At 34.9% G+C, this 18,953-nt stretch overlaps 1 protein-coding gene across 1 annotated transcript in view; it reads right to left on the reverse strand.

Annotated features, from left to right (window-relative positions):
- Positions 1–10,797: 10,797 nt before the first annotated feature.
- Positions 10,798–18,953, reverse strand: part of LOC149805800 (uncharacterized) — a 74,889-nt gene continuing 66,733 nt past the window's right edge. Inside the window, exons 9-10 of the mRNA XM_089950502.1 lie at positions 14,589–14,652; positions 10,798–11,396 (exon numbers count right to left, since the gene is read on the reverse strand). Coding sequence (XP_089806628.1) covers positions 10,945–11,396; positions 14,589–14,652 — 516 coding nt within the window. The 3' untranslated portion in view covers positions 10,798–10,944. The remainder of the gene's footprint in view (positions 11,397–14,588; positions 14,653–18,953) is intronic.

Raw genomic sequence — 18,953 nt, forward strand, 5'->3', positions numbered from 1 at the left:
CTAATATTTTACTAAAAAACGAAACTATGTCAGAATCGATGAGGGAAGGCATAATTACAATAATCTACAAAGGGAAGGGAGATAGGGAAGATTTAAAAAAAAAAAAAACTGGGGGCCCATCTCCCTCCTAAATATTGACTATAAAATTTTAAGTAAAATTTTAGCAAATAGGGTTAAGAAGGGAATGGGAAAAATAATAAATATCAATCAAACGTGTGGTGCAAAAGGAAAAGACATGCAGAATAATATACTAAACATAAGAACAGTAATTGCCTTCATACATGAAACAGGTCAGAAAGGGGCTATGGTACCTTTCGACCAAGAAAAAGCTTTTGACAGATTGGAACATAACTGTATAAAGAAAGTTCTAGAAAAATTTGGATTTGGGACTAATTTTTGAAGGTGGACCGAAATCCTGTATAATAAAATAACTTCAACGGTACATGTGAATGGAGTTGTCATGGAAGACTTTGGAATACAGAGATCGGTGAGGCAAGGGTGCCCACTATCAATGCTATTATACGTAATAGTAATTGAAATCCTAAGTATCAAAAAAAGAAACAACAGAGAAATAGAAGGGATACAAATTCCTAGCCTAAAACAGGAATTCAAGATGCTTCAACATGCAGACGATTGTACAAACTTAATAAGGGCTCCAAAATCCTTTAAGCACCTAGAAAAAGAATTCGAATCATTCGGGAAAGCTTCTGAGCCAAAAAGTAATCATGACAAAACTGACAGGTAAAAATAGGAAACTGGCAGGGGAATCATCATGGTCTTCCCGCACACCTAATAAAACATCGGGAAAAGGCTTTAAGAATATATTTTGGAAAGGAAGATAAATTAGAAAACTACAGAAACATGCTCAAGAAAAATTAAAGAAACCACTAATATCTGGGCAATTACGCCATTGTGCGTTATGGAGCGGGCCCAAGTGGCCAAAACATATCTATATTCCAAAACTTAATTATATATTAAAATCAATAGACCTAGAGAACAAAAAGCTAAATAAATTAGATAACGAAATAATAAATTAAATATGGGGATACACGACACATTATATAATAAATTAAATTTTATATAGGGCACAAAAGAGAAGAGGGTTTGCACTACCAAGTCCAAATCTATTAAAATGTACTAATACAATAAACAGAATAAAAATGATAAACTCTGAATCCAAGACACACTGGGAAGCCTTTATATATATTGGCTTGGTTTTACGATCAGGAATGGGGCAGATACTTACAAGAACAAATTATTCTCAAAATAATTACAAGTTCTTAGTAAATTTAGAAAATTAAAGAACTACTAATTAAATATAGGGATAGAAAAGAACTATGGCTAAAGGATAGAGATCAGACATATGAATGGATAAGAAAAGATATTACGAAAAATATATGATGTAAAGTTGAACAAGAGAACTGGGGGATAAACTGGGAAAGGGTATGGGGGCACTGGTCAAACATCAGATCCTTAAAAATACAAAGTATAATGTTTAAGTATTTGCGTAATACATGGCTGACAGGTGAAGTCGCTGTCAGAAGGCATATGATAATGATTATACCAAAATGACCCATGAGCGAATTTTACCAAATACCATGATATAGCTCAATGTGAAATATGGAAAAATGAAAGAATACAAATAATTATAGAAATCTGCAAAAAGGAGAGGTACCAAAGGAACAGCATACTGTTCCTAGATGGGGACTTCCACGAAAATCAATTAACAAAGATCACAGATTACATAACAAAAACGATGATGGCTTGTGGACAGGTTATTAAGATTATAAAATAGCCTGCCGCAACAAGACATCACAATCCTAGAGGGGAAGGGTGGGGGGCTTCGGTTTACAGCCCACGTAGGGGCGAGTACTAGCCAGTGGATGGGCTGGAACCCTCACCTCATCCTTCACCCCATGGAAATAAATGCAAAATTAACTTTAACTAAATTTAGAATTAAGAGATATACTTTCACACATTTTCATCCTTTGGTACCCCCAAATAAAACTAACATCACATAAATATAGGGGAAACCCACTTTATATTGAATATGCTAACAATCTCAGCTTTTTTTATTGTAGCAGATACTTAGAAGGACACAGAAAACCTGAGGACTAGAAGAAGTATGGGGCACAGACATCGCAGGGTTAAGTCACAAGGCGCCATGCGAAGTGAACAGACCTGCGAATGTCTCAGAAAAACCTAGGCGCAGGAAATGGGCAAACAGCACATATACACGGGACATAAGTCTGACTGACTAATCCCAAGGTTTCCCCTAACATTAACTAAATAATATAGGACATATATTTTCTTTTTATTGTTTTCTTTTTGCCATTTCGGACCATACTTGATAAGAGAAGCATTTGCACTAAGTATGGCCATATTAATTCCGGACATGGTAGTGCAGATGTTTAAACAAAACGCTCAAGGCAGCAGATGATGCCATGTCCACTCACAAGGAGAAGCATGATCAATAAAATAAAGGTAGTGCGGCTCCCTATATAGGACATAGCCTTCTCACTCTTGAATAACTCCGAGGAAAAATGAGAAATGTCTCACCTACAATACACACACACAAATACGTTCAGGTTTTTCTTTTCATTTTGTAATAGCAACCGTTTCTCATTCAAAATCTTAAGTCAAAATTAAAGAAATTCAAAAGGAAAAAGGAAACGAAATTTAATAGTTTCCAAAAACATAAACTTGTTTCATTTTTATATATAGACCAATAATAAATGACCTGTGTGAAATTTGACATAAATGCTGTCCTCACACCAAAATCTATAGCTAACATACAATATAGAAAATACACATATAGCAAACACAGGACATAGGAGATCCTTAGCAAAGATCACTAGAACAAACAAGGGAAGGAATTCTGACTCTGACAACTTTTTGGAATAAAAACGCAATACAACACACCTTAGGGGGTCTAATAACACATAAAAACATTTTATTTTTCTGGAAATTGGGGGGGGGGGGAGGGAATCAACCTGGTGCCCCCCCCCCCAGTAAGTCCACAGGACTAAAATGCTGAAAGCAGGATAAAATTCTGTGCAAAAATGCAGTGACAAAACGAAGGATAATGCATATATAATACTGAAACATAACTTTGGACAAATCAAAAATTGTAATTCACGTGCTGCACATGCAAAAGAAGAATGTCGAGAAACAGAGAATTTTCAGAGCTGAAAAAATATTTTTATACTAAAATAATAGACACAAGCGAGGAACTATTTTTACAATGTTGTCACCAAAAAAAAAATAGAAAAAGGAGATTGACCTGTCTGAAATACCAACAGAAAGACAACCTTCAATGTCAATGGTAATGGTTGCATTAGATGTAAGAAACAGAGACTTCACCAAATTAGCAGAAGGGTTAAATAGGAATGGAGACAGAGAATATATCTTGAGGCCGACAGGAAATTAACCAATAATGTCATATGGGAAATTATTAGTAGGAGGAAAAACAGCAATAGTTTTAAAAAAAATAAAACGGCACCCGTCATGAGAAAAATCAAGAAGAAAACAGAAGAACTACATATATCTGATCTACCCTTGGAAATCCCACTAGAAGCCACAGTTGGGCGCTTTGAAAGAAATTTCAAATCAAAGTTACAAAGGCTAGAGTGGATACCCACCCGGGATACCCCATAAAAAATGGAATCAGGACACTTGAACAAGAAAAGGAAAATATCAAAACGATTAAAAGTTTTCTTTTACATGGTTTCCTGGTAAAGACGTGGCACAAAGGATGTATACACCATAGGAAATGCAACAAACATAGGAAGGTAGGACATACACCCAAGAATGGTCCAGTACAACAAGAAAAAATGCAGGAAACACCAAAAGGGATGACCCACATTAGTGAACTAACGATATATCCAAAACTGAGTTAAAAAAAACCCCCAAGAAACAGAGAAAGAAAAAGATAAACAGCAGGAGAAACAACAGCAACAAGGGAAACAACAGCAAGAAAAAGAAGATAGACCACAGAAACAACAGCAGCAACACTAGAAAGCACAAGATACACCATAGAAACAAACTCGACAAAACAACAGCAGGAAACAACAACAATAGCAAGAAAAAGAAACAAGATAAACCACATAAATAATAGCAACAACAAGAAATGGCGCAAGAGAAACCACAGACACTAGCAACACAAAAATCAGAAATAATGACAACTGACCTCATGCCAAGACTAAAGAAAAAAGCTAAAAGAAGCTTTAATACACAAAAGAAAACAGAACTCGAAGAGAGGAGCAACTATTGCAAACTTGACTTTGACAAAGACCTAGAGGAAGAAATTGTATGCAGCGACGTTCTAACATTATAACAAAGGAGATCAGTAAAGGAAAAAACACCCTACAACCAAGCAAATACTAGAAAATTGTTAGGCAACTATATAGACAAACCCCACAAAAATACAGACCTCCCATGAGAAAATATTGTAAAAAAAACTTGACAGAGAAACACACATACTCTAAATAATTCCATAGCATTTATCAACACAGCACAACGCCTCTAGGTACCCAATTAGATAGGGGACATCCCTGTAATTTCTTAGGAAAAATATAAATGGATGCCCCCCCGCAACAAAATACTATTCAAACAAAAACAAATCATATTCCTGTGTGTACACTGATATATACACCGAGAACATGTAAATACATGTGTTTTGATGTATTTCGGTGTTTTTAGTAACCCGTTCCCTGCACCTCTACAAGCTTTCTCATTCTGATTATTAAATTAATAAATGCCAGTTTGTTGATTTTTTGGTATGGTGTTCATATAGTGGAAAACTGCACTTCCAACGTCACGGAGATTTTCAAATTGGCAATAATATGGTAATAAGCAAGTGTTAAATGACACACTATGAATGATACATGATGGGTGCAGGGCTGTGCCGTTAGTTCACCTGACCTAATTAGCCAGGTGTGTTCACAAATTAATGTTGGTAACTGAACCCGAGTCAAATTGTATTATGCTGTTTTTGAGATATCATCTTCATCATTGAGTAATGGTAGCCATATTTGATGAAATGGAATCACATGCAAAATCTGAAATGGCATAGATTCTAAAATGCGGCACCAATACAATTTTTGAAACAACTTTTTTTTAGCAACAGTAGCAATATTTAATTGTACATAGGCATAACTGGCATAAAATTTAAACAACCTTATATAGGAACAGTCTCAAACAAACTCCAAATTGTATTAAGTGCTTTTCTTGCCTTTTTTAATTTGCAGGTTTTGTATTTTTGTAGCAGAGTCATATCAGATGATCAAGCTAATGTGGGATGGTTTCGAAAATTTCATCAAAAGGGGTTGTATATTATAATAATGGCAACCATATTTGCTGGTAAAATTTGCATAAATTGTAAAAATGTGAGTTCTTGATGCCAAGATTTTGTCAAATTAAGTAAACTCAGAGATCTTTCAAACTGTTATGGTTTAAAATTTCTTTTCTCCTATTTTATCAATGGCAGTTGTATTCAATTAAAAAATCTGAAATCATTTATGAAAATTTAAAAAACCTTGATATCATATCAGAGATGATGCCAGGATTTTACCTAAAAGGAGTGAGTTCCCCCACTTGTAACAAAAACAAGGGTGGAGTGGAAAAAAGGAGGGGGAGGAGGAAACAGCCATAGTTCAATATTTACCTAACACCTCAGTATCTCTTTCTTCGTGCTACATTCTACTAAAATCAAGATCTTTTAAGATGTTGCTACAATCTGTATAGGCATTAATCTCTTGATTGTTTCTGAACTTAATCTGTGAATTATCTGTGTATGAACATAGTTTTGTGCTGAGATCCCCCTTTCAGTCTTTTGTCTGAAGGGAGATATAAAATAGCTAGTTTAGCTTAAACAAGTTGTTCTTTACGTTTGTTAGGTACAATTTTCCTCAGAACATAGGTACTGTGTTTTGGATACTTATGCTGCAAAATAAGATTTTTCCCCAACATAAGCTTTGCCAAAGTGTCACTTTCTTAATCAATGCTCTGCAGACTATTATGATAGATTCCTTATCTACTCCATAATGCTATATTAAGGTTTAAGTCCATGAAGGCCATAGTGTCCTTTATAAGAAAGAGATATTTTTAATTTCATTTTAAAATCTTATTTATTCAATTTTTTTCAACCTTATATGGTTGTATAGTTTTGTAGCACAAGATCACACAGGACTAAGTTGTTTGAGAAAAGAAATGAAAATTGTACTCTACTTTTAAATCATCTTATTTTAATTAGGCCCGGTATCCTGCATTTTCTACATTTCAAAATATTGCTGAAAGAGAGGTTGACCTGCATGCTGTGTTATCTGACCTGCATGCTGTGTATTCTAACCTGCATGTACACATTGGTTTCATATCCATCATTTCCAGTTCAAAAACACTTCATTAACACTTTCCCAACTCCAATAATCTGATACTGTTCATAACTTCAAAAACTATCGTCATCATCACTATCATTAGCCATTATGTACCTAACAAAATCATCAACTGAAGATGAACCACATTGGGAGTCAGTCATTTTTGGTGTTCTACATATTTTAAACACATATTTGTAAAACTTCCCTGATGCAAGGTTCAGACTATGAAAGAATACTTGATCCAGGGCCCAACATACCAATCATTTAGTTTAACAAGCATTCATGCCAAACCAAACTCAAATGTGTAAACAGTCACCTACCTGAAAAAGAGACATATATTGCAATGAGCATTGCATTACCTCTACCCAAGTTGTTAATTATTTTGTGACAAGAACATTATGGGTTAAAATAAATAAAATTTGTATACTGCACAGAGTACCTTTTTTATGCTCGACATCAAATTAATTTGCAGGGGTTCTCATGCATCATTGCTCTCCAATTGTGCAGATTCATAAAAATTTTGTGCCATTCCTGCATTTGGCAGTACCTCTGTAATATTATCTCCAGTTTGGTCTAACGGTCGAGATGATTGAGAGAAATGTTTTGAAGACATTTTCCATTTGCTTTTTGTTTTGTTTTATAAATGATAGCAAGAAGTGATGGTGGAACTGTAAAATCCGTACAAACTGGAAAATAAACTTGATTGCCAAGATGTTGTGTGTCTAATCCAAAACAAACTCCATGATTATGGATGGGGAGGGGCAGATATAGATGAAATGTTTGTATGGGTTTAACGTTTTTTAATACACTTTTCGTAAAGGTAACAAAATTTCAGTGCAAAAATCACCATCATATGTACAAACTCCTTTCTTCTTGAAAATTTGTCAGGAACTGTTTGAGTAATTTTTGTGAAACAGAAAGAACAGTAAGAAATCGCAATGTAAATTTATGAACAAAAGATGATACATGATTAACAAGAGATATATCATGAATCAAAGGCTAAATCTTAAACTCACTTAGTCTTACAGCCAGGTGGGTTGATAAAGTTTTGAAAACTGAATTTCATAAAAAATAAATAAGTTATCAAATGCAGAATTACAAAATCACATTTTTTTCTTCAAATCTGCAAAACGAGTAGAAGCAATACAGTAAAACAAGCAACACCCCCTGTTGTTTGTCCTTCGAGTTTGAAGTTGACCATGTCATCACTAACTGTCATCACTAACTGGTTTGGTTTCTGCAAGTATGTAAATGGATGATCAAGCCAGTATGTTCTGAACCTTCTGTGACATTTTTTGACAGGAGATGTCACTTGGGTTTGCTTGATCAGTAGAGGATGTGCTGCAGTTTGGAGATCTCTGCTGCTTGCACTTTTGCACTGCCTCTGCAATTTTCTTCCATTTCCAGTTTTGATGAGATTCCATCAGATGGATTGATCTTGTATATGATCTTCCCAAGACTCAGGGTCAATGCTGAAGTGTTTTAGGGATGACATGAGGGAATCTCTGAAGCGTTTATTCTCACCATAATTAGATTGCTTTTCCTCCTTCAGTTCACCATAGAAGATCTTATTTTTTCTTTTGTAGTCGTTCTTTTGACATCCTGGTGATGTTGCTTGCCCATCTGTGACTTGACCAGCAGAGTGTGGATGTTTGGAATGCCTGCCTGTGTGGGGCCCTCTCCTGCCATCTTATCCTCATCAGTTTCCTTAAGCAACCTATGTGATTCTTGGCATGATATCTGTACATCTTCCAGGTTTTGCAGTTTTGGTTGTAAACTGAACCATCTGTGCTCCCACACATCTGCACATAGTCTGTCTATGACCACACTTGCTTTAGTAATTCTGGCATTGGTTTGATCATCAATGTGGACTGCATGTGAAAGTGTGATGCTGTAGATAGATGAACTTATCCACTGCTGTGAGGGTTTGGCCATTGATTGTGATGGTCAGCTGTACATAAGGTTTTCCTGGTGAAGATTAGTGCATACCTCCGTTTCCTTGATACCGACTGTAAGACATATATTGTTGTAAGCTGATGAGAAATGGTCCATACTGTGTTGCACATCAGACACATATCTGGCATTCGGGGAACAGTCTCCAGCAAATAGGAGATCATGAACAGTCACTTCTGGTAACTTTGTCCTCACCTGTAGTTTGCTCAGATTGAAGAGATCAGTCAGGTATATAATGTCAAGCCCAGTATCAGAGTCATGGAAGGCATCAGTAAGCATGGCCGAGACCATTATGCTGAAGAGGGTTGAAGCCAACACACAGCCCTGCTTGACTCCACTGGTGACTGGGAATAGTTCAGAAGACTCATCATCATCCATGACATGAGTGAGTATTCATTATGGTACTGCCCAACCATCAGGATGAATTTCTCCTGAAAAATAACGTTGCTAGATCTTACAAAGGACTCCATGACTGACCATTTCAAATACTTCTGCCAGGTTGATAAATGTCATGCACAGGTTAAGTTCTGTTCCTGGCATTTCTCCTGAAGTCATTGAGCTGCAAACACCATGTATATGGTCCCTTGTCCTTTCCTGAAAGGCATTCTAACTCTCTGGCAGAAACCCTCGTTCAATATCATGTGCAAGACATCTCAGCAGAATTCCCACAAATATATTTCTGGCTGCAAAGAAATGTCCAGATGGTTGTCACATGATGTCTGTTGTCTTTCTGCTGGTGCAAATGGACGATGGATGCATCCTCGTACTCCTAGGGTCTAGTTCCCCAAATCCACATTGACTGGAGGAGTTCAGTATGTTTCTGTGCCATGTGCGAGCCTCAGCTTTGTAAAATTCTGCTGGTATAGCATCTGCTCCAGGTGCTCTGCCTTTTGACATTAGGTCAATTACCGGACTTTCAGCTGCACTCTGTGTTGGAGGATCAGCAAGTGTTATGTCGATCTCCACTGATATTGTAATATATGTATCTATCTGAATTTCCATATGCAGCAATTATATAACAGTAGAATAGATTACTGTTTTATCACTAGAGTCAATATAGATGTAGGCCATTGGTTAAACCCAAGCTACTGTAGTATATCACTGTTAATTCTACGGAGGCATCACTCTTCAACATTGAAGAATATATTGTAGGTAATTTCATATCATTTGGAATATTACATTGTCTGTAATGGTTTATATTGTTAAGATGTGATCTCTCTAGTAAGCATATCGCTGTCATATTAGCTCTCTTATTTCACTGTTCTCTTATTGCATATAGATAGTCTCTGCCGGTCAGAATGCGTCTGCTAGAATATGGCACACAACTGGTATTTATACCCTTGAGACCCATTGGTCTTACGCAAAGATTGATGGGAAAAATCTTGGTCGTAACGCATGAGGGAAACACATGAGTAGTTTGAATGATATTAGCAACAACTTAGAAACGCTCAAAATTATAATGGCGGGTGAATTGCGATTCGTACTTACACAAGTACTTTGGCAGTGGAGTTGCTCTATATTTGGACACTTGATGTGAAGATATTCACATCAGAACACAACTCTTTATCCATGAAAATGAATATACTATGCTAAATAGTAATAGAGGATTTAAAAGAGGTCAAAACACAACGACCAAAAAGACCGATTTGGACCAACTTTGACAAAGGGATAGAAACTCGTACGAAGTAAGTGCCAATCACAGTCATCCAAAATAACAATATATTAATAATCCAAAATCACTAAACGTGATAACATTTTTACAGTTATTTATTATGCCTAGCAACCCTACAAGTCCTTTATGTCTTCATGTATGTATTGAAATATATCCCATTTTGTGGACAATTGATAAAGACATGAATCACTGAAATTTAATATTTAATGCTGAGAAGTGTGCAAATTGTGTTTAAATGAGCCACACACTGCTTATATTTTATAACACCAGAACTTATCACACTGTTGATTGAAGATTCTGTTGAAGTATTCTGTCCATGTTTAAAATATCTTTTCTTTGCAAGTGTTTCTTGGGGTTGTCAGCACTTAGTATTAAAGATATTACTGATGACTGCTGCACACAGATTGTCTTCAAAGCATCATAAAAGTTCTTCAATTCAAACCTGTCTGTATGGGGCTGAATCTCATCTGCTTCACAGCTCATTCTGAGTCTTGCTACTCACTGAATTCACAAACACATACACAATAAGCAAAAAAGATTCTAAAGATTCTAACATATCTTACAAGGTAAACAAGAATTGATAGAGAGATTAACAATATCGCTTATTCACCAGTGTTTCATGCTAAGATAACCTACAAAGTAACTAGTGTAAGAAAAATAAGTTACCATGAAAGAGTTTTTCTTGGGGAGGGGCAGAATAATGCAAGGAACATAAAGACCGTGTTCTGTGTAGATACCATGGAGAGCAATATTCCCCAGCTGTAAGCTAGTAAAATTTATCATCTACTGGCTGCTAAAGATAACATTAATAGCACGTTCATTGTATCAATTGATATGTACTATAAATATGTACATAGTACTAGATACTCTAGAAACTGAGTAGCAAACATTTATTTGTTTTGAAAAAATGTTTTATTGAATTAGACCTTACATAAAATGATACATTTAAAAGTACAATTGGAGTTTATCTTCAATTTCCTTGCGACATTCTGGACATTCAGAAACCTTATTAGCACAGTTCTCACAGCAGTTTAAATGGCGGCAGGGAAAAAAAGCAACTCTAACATAACTTTCCCAGCATATTTTACAGGTGATATAATTAGCTAAATTAATGTACCTCTCCTTTAAGTTTTTGTTTTCTTTCTTTAATATTTTGCTTCTTTGCTTAATATATATGAAACGTTTTTCTAAAACTGTCTTTTCCTCTGAAAATTGGTTTCTCTCCTGTTCAATTTTCTTGTGAAATTTGCTAAGGTCCTCTGTATTCTTGTCCTTCTGCTTTTTCTCAATTTTCTTCTCAAGCTTTTGGAGTTTCAATTGCAGCCTTCTGTTTTTCTCCTCCCATTTTTGTCTTATCCCTTCTAAATTTTTCTTATCCACTTTTTTCCTCTTAAACTCTGGAAAATAAATTTTGAAAAAATAAAAATCTCAATTCTGATACATATTTTAAATTGATCTGTTAATTAAATACGTAATTACGGCAGTGTTATAATAACAATTTTATAAATGGAATATGTTTCAAGGAAACATGCAAGTTTTCAGATAGGGAGCAAGATTAATATATTGTAAGTGGTTTAAAGGGAAAAGAAAGCCTTCAAACTTGTCACCACAGAATTAATCCACATTAAATACAAAGCTAGCTGATTTTCAAAGGTGTGGCTAATCAGATAATTGAGAAAAAAGGAAAGAATTTCATTATTATTGGACTGCACCAAAAATGCAATCAGAATAAACTTTGTCCTTTCCACTAATGGTTAGAAGAGCACATAAGTACTTCTATTAATAGCAATCACTGCATACACATATACCCCATTTATTTACCAAATGTTGTCAAGTCTTTTTTCAAGCAGGAATGTACAAAAGAACTTCCCTTTATTGAACTTGTGCAAATAATTCCTTAAAGTTACCAGTGTTTCTGAAAATGTTCTATTTTGCTATGCATATCTTAGCATGCGACTTGGTTCTATGCCATTGTCTGGCAGTTTTGCTCCCCTTTTAAGCTGCATCACTCCACTGATATAAAATTTCGTATTTTAAAATAATACCTCAAAATGTTCAGATTCTTCTGAGATGAACTGAATTAACACTTCTCACCTGGTGAAATTAGGGAGAATGGTTGAGAACTTACAATTTCCAAGATTCTAAAAGAGTCTTCAGCCTCATCAGACTGCTTTTATATTTTTGCACATATAACATTTTCTTGATGCTGAGCCCTAAATAAGTACAGAGTTAGATTTTGCACTGTGCATATTCAGCTCTAGAAGTGAGTTGGATTCCAAACTTTGTCAACCCCAAAACCAACTAATGTATCAATAAAAATGTTTTGAGACAAAAGACTAGAGGAGACTACTAAATCTATCCAATATTTCACCTGACAATTTAGTGTAGCGATTTACCCTTAAGGAGAGGTCATCATCTCTTATCTGGATCAGTTACCCAATTTCACATGTACCATCTAATGATAATAATATGGTTGAATACCCAATTCTTGATGATATTTCATGTATCGACACGTGAAATATCAGTCTACAAAGTTTCCTTCAATTGATAAAAAAAGAGTTTAGCACGTAAGTTTTTGGTTCTTAATACATAAAAGAATTCAGTAGAAATACATTTTCTGGCAACAGACATCAACAAGATAATAGAAAGAACTTATAAAAAGACAATTTAGGATAACTTTCTGCTTGCTATGGTGCCCACGAGGATGGCCTACCCAACCCTTGCTGATTCGAATTTCTAAAACATTTCAATCATGGGAGTAGTGGTAACAGTGTTTATTGTGACAACATTGTGTCTGGTTTAATACAAAAAGGGTCTTATCTTATAGGCATCATTGTCTTATCATGTGGTCATCAAGTCACATCAAGACCATTGTTGTCACATGAAGATGCTATTGTTATATGTGACATATCTGCTTAAAAATTTTGACCCAAAAAATATCACAAGGTGAGTTTAAGATATTAAGACATTAAAATATATTATAACAATGTGCTGATCATCTTATTGCAGCACCCAAATATTTACTGCTTTCAGTCTGCATATCTCAGACAATCAATAAAGTGTGTTTACAGGATTTTGGAATGTTTGTGTCAATTATACTGTGTATTTTCCCTCACTATGAAAGCGTGAATTCAATCCTGTTAAAGACTGTGATTAAAACCAACTATGATTTGGCTGTTACAATCATCATGCACAAAGAATGCTAATGAACCACAAGTTTACTTACCTATTTTTAAATGTGAGACACTTATATGGCCTTGCCACTTGTGAACCACCTTAATTTTCATTACAATTTAGAACCATCTCATATTTAACAATAGCAAAGTGAAATGTGTACAGACTGATTTATCAAATACTATGATTTATCAAATACTAGTAGCTTTGTTAATCACTAGGAATGAAAAACAGTAAGAAAATGGAGGTGGCAGCGGCATCATCATGCATGGCTATATTTTTGTTAGGTATTTAAATTTGTGGTTTGGGCAAACAATGGAAGCCACAAAAAATTGGTCATCCACGAAAATATCTAATATATGCAGTTTACACATTTGTTCACTCATGTTATCCATCATACATATTTTTTTGACTAATGTTGTGCTAGATTGTAAGGAAACTTCTGCAATCAATTGAGTTACACACTAGCACTGAGCTGTACAATTTCAAAGTGCTCAATTGTAATGCCTATGTGCTGAATGGTTCTGTGCCAGTTCTGATTAATGTACCCTAATAGTAATATTACATAATGTTTGCTTTTTAACAGTTTATCAACTCCTGATGCTCCCCACTCCAAAAGGTCCATCACCTTCTTACAAATGATAATCAAGTTTCCTGGCATTTGTCTCCTACAAATTCTGTCAGTTTCATTATGACGCCATTCTTAACCTGCATCACTAGAAATATCTATGCTTTTCAAGCTGACAATTTATTTGAACTCCAATGTTCCAAATAAAATATTTTTCTGGAGTCATGGTGGCTTGTTGGTTACCATGAGGGTACAAGGTCAAATCCTACCAATGAACCAGCCAGGGATATCTACTGTTATGAGTCATGTCACTTTACTCCTTGGCACCAAATAACCTACTTGTGTTGCTGTGCTGTCAAGTACCAAACCAAAACCAATCCAAACAATATTTTTCTTCTGAGCATTAAACTCAACAAGAAAGCTCATGGAACATTAAGCAGCTAAACAAATGATTAAATAATCTTTGTCAAGAGTTCTGTTCTATTTTATTTATCACAAATAATTTTCTTCCAAATTTTTAGGAACTTTTTTAAAAGTGTGGAACAAGTACTTTTAACTAATGAATATCATTTCATGCATGTTACAAGGAATCTCCCGAGCTGAAGTACTTTTCATGTTTGTGCCAACTCTGGAGATGCAATAGTCAATTTTTAAAACTTTAATCAAAATTTTACAACAGATGCTAGACAAATCAAACTGACGACAATGTTTCATGTTTGTAACATTAATAAAATGGTTAGAAAATACAATGAGAGAATAAAAAAACAAACAAAAACAAAATACTCCCTGGTTTTTCAAAGTTTTATAGTTATAAAAATTAGGAACCCTGGCCATATTTTTGACGTACCTCTTTGCTTTTTTTTTCTTTCTTTCCCTGTGATGTTTTGGTCACCTGAAGTATTGGACAGCATCTGAAAGATTGCATACAAAAAACCTCTTGTATATAGTATAAAAAATGAAAGACTAACAAAATAGAATTGACTGATTGTTTGATGTTTACTGGAACACATCAATCAGATCAAAGGTTATATGTTGCCAAGCTACCTGAAGTAAAATGATTTGCCCATTCAGAGTGCTTTGCTGAGTCTGGTGAAAGCTTGTTCAATAAAAGTCAAGTCGTTTACAAACACTTATCACCTTTTTTCACTACAATGTGACTTTAACATTTAATCTTTGGACATAAAATTCATCAATAAACATTGGCATCATCAAGGGAAACATATTTTCAAGTTTTTGATGAAGGTTTATTTCATAGAACTTGGATCATGGTGACTTGGGTTCTGACCTCTGGAACCAAATCAACAAGCTTCTTTTTACCTTAATGGGAAACATCTGCAAAATTTAATGAATGTATGTCAAGCAGAAGTTAGTTAGTGGGTCACAGTGACCTCAATAACTAATGTTTTGACTCCCACATCAATGAGGTTCTTTATCCCTTATAAGGCAGTACACATGCAATGTCTGGTGAAGATAGTGTTTCAGTTAGAAGAGAAAAAGGGCCAGTTGGGGCCCTTTATCTGAACAAGATAACCAATGGTGTGATCATGATGTGCAAATCCCATAATAATAATGAGGTATCACTTTCATAGGCTATTTTACATATTATTTACATAAATAACATTTTAATTCAGGAATCTTTTCCTAGATGTATACTCAAACAGTACAGGAAAAATCTAAGTCCACAATTATATGCTACTTCAATATTAGTCATGTCTTTGTGAATTTTTAGTTTTCAAGTGATTTCTTTAGGGTGTGATGTTTTTCTTTGCTGTTTCTGGCATTCTGATATCCAATTCTTTGTAAGAAGTTTCACTTTCTGTTTGACTTTCATATTGGCTTTTTTAAAAAATTTTACCAGCTTGTCCACTTGAATCGTATCTGTCATCACTTTTGTTGCTTTCACTGAGTGTCATGATGTAGTAAAGAAATCGGTTGAATGTCATTCCATAGCAAAACCTATGCTCCATTTACAAATGATAAATGGCACTACATCAAGTTCATACCATATGACTGGAAGCACATGCTTATAAAAATAGCTGAGAGTAAAACATTTCTTTTTGTCAAAAATGTTAACAAAACTAGAGTGAAAGTTACCTCAATATGTTACTTAATTTGCTTCATGTTTTCACCAGGACCATTATAATTCAGCAGCATGACAAGATATTCTTAAGCTGATCCCAATCAAGAATTATTAAGGAATTAGGAGAATGGCAGAAAATGGATGATCAAAGCATTGAAGAATCCTGCAACTAGAGATGATTGCTTGATGGATTGTGTTCATTTTCATTAAAAGAGAAACCAATCATTGAGCAATCTGGATAGTTATTGATATCTAGGTGGATTTTTTATCAGTTAAGGTTACAAATTTTGAAAATATGGCATCTAGAAAATTGGAAGGTCTGAGTATTAAAGTTAATTACAAAATAAACTGCGGTAGCAAAGTTGATATGTGCATCTTCAGGTCATGACCATGCATGTAATTTAAAGGCAATTCGTCAAAACTGTGGAATTAGTTGTGCTAACAAGATCATGTCATACACAAGACGAAAAGGACAAAAGCTCTTTTGAAAAAGTGCATGAATGAAGTGATTTGTCCCTATAGTACAGCTCACATTTATTTTCTGAACCCCGCACATCGCAGTGGGGTGACTTAATACCCTCCACTTTCGCTCTGCAACAATGTTCCATGACAAAACAATAAAATTTTACAAATACCATTTCAGCAATCAGTGATCTTTATTTCAATCATATATATGGACATTAGAAATTAATTTGAAAAATATTGTCTATTTTGTAAGTTTAGAAAACTTGCACACTGACTTGACCAGAGTTGTTGAGCTTCTCTTGACCAGTGTAAATTTATAATACTGTTTAAACATGAACAGTAATCCTCTGAGTCATGGACAATTATCTTCCAGACAGCAGCATCTTCGGTTTAAAAACAACAAAAAAGAAAACAAAGAATTTATACTTAAATGCGAACCACGTCCTTAAGCAGTAATTGTTCAGTTATGAGATTGAATATACATGTACACAACTATGAACTAGTTCAATTCTGAATGCACATGTATTGTAGGAGACTGTCCATTTAAATTTATGGGGCTAAATTATTATTTCCAACTGGTATTTTTTATTCTTTCATTCATCACAACATAGGTTTGTTTCAAGAAAAGCAAGGAATGGTATCATGTATATTTTTATACCACAATTCAAAACAAGATAATAGTTTTTAAGATTCACTCCATCCCCGCCACCTTTAGAAATTTAAATGGTCTCTCCCTAATAAAGATTGGCTACAGCGGATATTAGTCAAAATCAAGTCAGTGACCATTGTAAACAATTTTATAACATGTTAGCATCATAAGATGAGGTCAATTTTGGCTTGGGAAAGGTGAGTTTCTGTCACATGAATGACATGACATTGTTACACATTATAGACGTAGTTCAAATTTAATTTATGTGGCTAGATTGTTCTTTCTGACCGGGATACTTTTTGTTGTTTCGTTCATCACAATATAAATTTATTTCAAATAAGGAAAGGAATGGCATGGTGTCCTTCTTATATTAAAAAATCTAAAGTGTAAATCACCCCTCTATAATCCTGTGATTGTATGTTGGAAGAAATCATACAATATATTACTGAGAACTTGTCAGACCTGGATCAGGGGTGGGGTGTGGTCTGCTAAAAAAACATGCACACAAACAAAGGTACAGTCAATTGTCACTTGAAATCTGACCATCGTTATATTCTTGTGCAAGTTTACTGGGTATGATGCACACTTTGAGTAAACAGACACAGATGTTTGCTGTTGTGCCCTTTTGAGGAAAGTTAGAGCCCTTTTGAAATTTTGGACCCCACTCCCCGCGTTCAAACACTTGACCTAAAAAATGGTACTAACAGCTGTCTCACTTGGCACTCAGCTTTAAGAAGTTAGTGTTAGGACTGGTCGGCCTGGTGTCAGGATAATGTGACTGGGTGGGACATCATGCTACATGTCTGCGGCATGAAGCCCCAGTGCTAAACATCACTATAAACTGTCACAATGCAGACATCGTAGTGATATGACTGAAAAATTGTTAAAGCTACATTAAAAATCTAAATCACACACATAAATCACACACATGCAATATTGTTTCACCTCAGTCAAGAATGAATATGATTTTGTTGTAAAAAGTTTGACATCAATCTTACGTTATCGTTCTTTTTCCCTGCTGGGAGTACAGTATTACTGAAATACTTAACAAAGTATACTGTGCAAACTGCACAGAAATAAGAAAAATGAATGCATCTATGCATTCCAATAACAAAGTATCGAGAAAATGTTAAAAATATGATCCAATGTGCTAAATGAACTGGAAATAGATCCATAGCACTTTCTGAAATCTTTGTTTCGTTTTAAGTAGAGGATTCCGTAATACTGTATGCAGTAGAAAGCACAAAACGAATCTGAGATAAATAAAGAGACCAAACTTGTTATTACTGGTACTGATAAGGCTTTTATTTGCATCATCATTTTATCAGTTGAAAAAAGAAGGGAGGATGAATCCCATATCTTCCACTTAATCCAATTTAGATGCAAAGCAGTATACAGAGGAGCCTCGTTAATCTGGACACCTTCGTTCCCAGTGAATATGTCCAGATTAATGAGTTTTCCAGATAACTAAATCATGCACATTTTAATTTTATGATTTCATCATACCATATACATGTACATGCATACGCTAGCTGTAAATGTGCTGTATAGTTAAATGCATTATGGCAAACTAATATAATGCAGTCATTTTTATGCAGGGATCGTCCTGGGCTTCGCCAATGTCGCAAATTGCGATTTTTTTTCCTTATTAGCGACAAAAATATCCCATCTGGCGATTTTTTTGGCGACAGACTTTTTGGTTATTTATTTTGTACATACAATCATAGATTTGGACTGGATAAATTAAAAGGGAGAACGAAAGGAAGCCACAAACTTGACTAAGCAATGCATTAGAATCAATCTGTTACACAAACAATCCTTTGTTTGTATTGACAACCCCATCTTTACAGTGCTTTGTTACATCATAATCTGCTTATGCTGACATCTGGGCTGAGTACTGTATGCTGTGATACAGTCAATCATGCTACCGAACTATACCTACAACTGACCGACTTCTGAAGACGCGAATAGAACAGATACAATTAATTGAATGGCTAAATCTTCTGTTAGTTTTTTTT

Source organism: Sinohyriopsis cumingii, chromosome 2 (genome assembly GCF_028554795.1).
Source record: "Sinohyriopsis cumingii isolate HCF-2022 chromosome 2, ASM2855479v2, whole genome shotgun sequence".
Classification (NCBI taxonomy): domain Eukaryota; kingdom Metazoa; phylum Mollusca; class Bivalvia; order Unionida; family Unionidae; genus Sinohyriopsis; species Sinohyriopsis cumingii.